This window comes from Molothrus ater, chromosome 16 (genome assembly GCF_012460135.2).
Source record: "Molothrus ater isolate BHLD 08-10-18 breed brown headed cowbird chromosome 16, BPBGC_Mater_1.1, whole genome shotgun sequence".
Classification (NCBI taxonomy): Eukaryota; Metazoa; Chordata; class Aves; order Passeriformes; family Icteridae; genus Molothrus; species Molothrus ater.
In genome coordinates, this window is record NC_050493.2 from 1,954,223 (window position 1) to 1,957,981 (window position 3,759).

A 3,759-nucleotide genomic window follows, 5' to 3' on the forward strand; every position below is an offset into this window, starting at 1 on the left:
AAACCCGCACCTCCCTCTCCAAATCCTCTCCGCCCGCCCGGGGATGCTTTGGGAGGGTCCCCGGCTCGCTGCCCCCCACCCATGGGTGCCCTCCCGTCCCGCAGCGCCGCGCGGAGCCCGAACAAAGGCGGGGGAGGGGGCGATGCGGGGCTGCCCCGGCTCCTCCCGGCCCCCGCCCCCGCCGCCCCCGCTCTCCCCTCCCCTCGCTCTCCCTCCTCCCCCGGTAAATCCGAAGTTTCCTGTTGGGCACGGGCGAAGCTCGGCGGAGCTGCCTCCTCCTCGCTCCTTGGGATTTACCGTCGGGAGAGGCTCGGGAAGGGCCCCCGCCACCTTCTCCTCCTCCTGCTGCTCTTCCTCCTCCTCCTCCTCTCCCCAGCCTTCCTCCATCCCCGCGGGCGGGCGCCGCACGCCGAGCCCCAACCCCTCCCTTTCCCCCCCCCCCCCCCCCCCCACTGGATTTTGGGGGTGCCACCGTGCCTGGGAGGGGGCTCGGCCACCCCCCCGGAGCCGCGATTGTCGCCGGTCCCATGTGAGCTGCAAGGCACGGCTATGCCCCTGGGGACACCGCGCTCCGCCCAACTGAGGTAGGAAACCCCCCAAGAATCCGCCATCCCCCAAAATCCAACGCCAGGAGGCTCCTCCAGGGCTCCCCGAAGGGTGGGGGGCACCCCCAGCTCGCCGTGGGGGGCGGGAGCGGCCGCGCCCGGGCGGAGGCTCGACCTCCCCCCGCCCGCCTTTGTTGTGGCTGGAGCGCCGGGACCCGGCGGAGCATCCCCGGCAGCAGCAGCGGCGGAGGCGGCCCGGCCCTGACCCCGCTGCCCTCGCCCCGCAGGTGCCGCTGGCCGCGACCATGAGCGCCGGCGAGAGCCGCGAGCCGCCGCGCCCGGCCGAGGTGCGGGTGCCCATCACGGCGCTGCCAGCGCCGCGCCGCCCCGCCGAGCAGCCGCCCGAGGATGCCGGCAGCGGCTCCGGCAGCGGCTCCGGCTCCGGCAGCGGCTCCCCCGGCCGAGAGCCGCCCGCCGAGCTGGGCTCCGAGGAGGAGGAGCAGGTGCCGTACCCGGCGCTGGCACCCACCGCCTTCTTCTGCCTCAAGCAAACCACCCGCCCGCGCAGCTGGTGCCTCAGGCTGGTCTGTAACCCATATCCTTTCCCTCGGGACACCCCCCGGGACACCGCGACACCGCCGGGACCCTCCCCGTGGCCGGAGCATCCCGGCGGAGCTGCGCGTCCCCGCTGCCGGCAGCGCCCGGGGATGCCACGGAGCCAGCGGCGTGTCCTCGGTGTGTCCCCAGTGCCGGCTCGGAGAGGGGGAACGAGGGGGATTTGTGGCAGCGGGACACGCAGGGACCGTGTCCCCAGTGTCCCCCGTGTCCCCCGTGCTGGGGACACGCCAAGGTCCCGCAGCGGCTCCGTGCGAGTGTCCGGGACGGGCAGGACGGAGCCGCTCGGGGGGTGCGGAGCCGCGGCCCCCGAAATTCCCAGCGGGGGAAAAAAATAAAAAAAATCCCTCAACTCCGCTCGCGGCTCGCCGGGATGGGAATCCTCGCAATTCCAAAGGCGACCTTGGTTTTATTGGATTGCCGAGGGGGGATCAGCCCCTCCGCTGTTTATATAAGAGCCGCGAGTGCACGGGCGCTTTCCCGACGGGGAAAAATGGAGCTGGAGTTGCTTTGGGAAAGGCACATTCCCGAAAAGTCCCCTCCGCTTTTGTTCTGCTGCAACTTGCAGGGAGGAAGGGAACAGTGAATCCCTTAAATCTCCGCCGTTCCCGGTGTCCTTTCCCGGCTTTAGGAATGTTAAATAATCATCCAGCAGCGTTTTCCTCTGGCTCGTGACATCCAGGAGATGGAATTTTCCCCGGAATGCTGGGTGCGAGCGAGAGTTGTCAGTTTGTGCCCGGAATCTTTGGGAAGTGAGCTTTTAGCACGGGCATTGTGTGGAGAATTCCTGCTTTTCCCTGCCCCCCATCCCTGCCTGCCTCTCTCCCCGTTATTTATTAATTTATTAAGCCCATTATTTATTAATAAGCTGATTATTGATCCGCCTCAGCTCCCCACACAAACCCCTGGTTCTCCCCAGCAGGAATTGCACATTCCTCCCGGGAATGCTGCCCCGGGCTGGGAGCTGCAGGAATGATCAGAGGGAAAATCCCACAGTTTTTATGGATTTGGGACTGTTTTTGTTTTGCACAAAATGTTGACCAACTTTGGTCCTGTAGTGATCCCTCAAAACACACAGGGATTCATTAAGGATTGGATTTAGTCAGGGAAAATCCCTTTCCCTCTTTCTTTTCTCTGGAAAATGGAGCTCCTTGGCCCCAGCTGATTTCTTGGTTCTGCTCTTGTTGGGTGAAGTCTCTGCTTGCAGCGAATCTGGGCTTAAATTCCTCTTCCTAAAGTGCTTCTTGCTGGTTAAGCCAGGCCTAACATCACCAGTGCCATCCTGGGTGCTCATTCCAGCATTCCCGAGAGCCTGGATGCTGGAAAAAAGGGATTTGGGGCAACTGCAACTGGGATTTCCAGCCCTGAGGGGGGAACTTGGACGTGCAAGGGTGGAAAGGAGGAGTTGATGCTTAAATATTCCACAGAACGGTAATTCCATAAGAAAAAATGGGATGGAGCCGGCCTCGGGGAGGGCACTGTGTTGTCACAGGCAGGAGTGAGTCAGGATGGATTTATTCCCTAATCCAGGTGCTTGTGATGGGAAACTTTGGGAGTCTGTGGGAGGAAAGGTCATTTCCTTTGGGTTTGGGGGAGTCTCTGGGTTTGGCATTCCCAAAATCTCCTCTGGCAGGTGGAGAATTCCAGGGCAGGTGTTTTGGGAGAGGGTTCAGGTGTGCTCAGGCTGGGCTTGGATTTTCCTTTTGGGAATTCCCAGCAGAGCACCTTCCTTTCCCAAACTTCCCCATCCAACAAAACATCAGCTAGAAATGGGGATGGGTTGTTAACAGCCAAGCAGGAATTCCATAGAATTCCCAGGATTTCAGTGCTGGTGTGCTTGGATGGCAGCAGGAGGGATGAGCTCCTTGCTGGGATTTATTCCCATTTTCCCAGTTTCCGAAATCAAATCCTTGGATTAAATTTTTCAGGAAGAGTGGGTGTGTTGGACCAGAGGCACCTGGAAAGCAGGAAACTTGGGAAAAATTCCATGGAATGGGACACCTGGGAAGCAGCTGGATGAGGGGACTGGAGGAGGAGCACGGCTGGATCAGGGCAGTGAGGGCTGGAATTCCTGGGAGATTTTCCCAGAGGGAAAAGATTCCACAGAGGAAAAAGACCCCACAGAGGGAATTTCGGGCTGTGGGTTTAGGTTCTCTTCCTGTCCTTCCCGAAGCACAAATCCATAAACCAGGAAGAAGGGTGTTTGGTTTTTCTTAGGATTTATGGAAGGGAGGGATGGGAACTGGGAATGCTCCCAAAATCCTTGGATCTTTCCGATGTACCCTCCTTGGATGGGGCTCTTTGGTTGTTTTTCCTGGGGAAGTTGTCCTTACTCCCACTGGGATTGATTTGGTGGGAAGAGGGCATGGTCTCGTTCCGTGCCCTCCAATTCCCATATCCCTCTTTTCCTGTGTTTGCTGGTTTGGGAATTCTCCTCCTGTGAAATTCCAGCTCCAGAGTCGAATTTCCAGCAGCTCCTCGAGGCCAATCCAATGGGACGCTCTGGGAACGGAGCTGCCTTTGGATGAGGCACCCAAAATTCCCATTCCATCCAATGAACCCCCCTGGGGATCTCCCTTTCCCACCCAGATTTTCCAGG

The 3,759-nt window shown here is 60.3% G+C and overlaps 1 protein-coding gene across 1 annotated transcript; it reads left to right on the plus strand.

The window, feature by feature from the left end:
- The first annotated feature begins 247 nt into the window (after window positions 1–247).
- LOC118692636 (voltage-dependent T-type calcium channel subunit alpha-1H-like) lies at window positions 248–1,746 on the plus strand. Its single transcript, XM_054516594.1, has 3 exons — window positions 248–584; window positions 833–1,129; window positions 1,729–1,746. Exons 2-3 carry the CDS (start codon window positions 851–853, stop codon window positions 1,744–1,746), a joined length of 297 nt encoding a protein of 98 aa, XP_054372569.1. The 5' UTR covers window positions 248–584; window positions 833–850.
- Window positions 1,747–3,759: the final 2,013 nt, after the last annotated feature.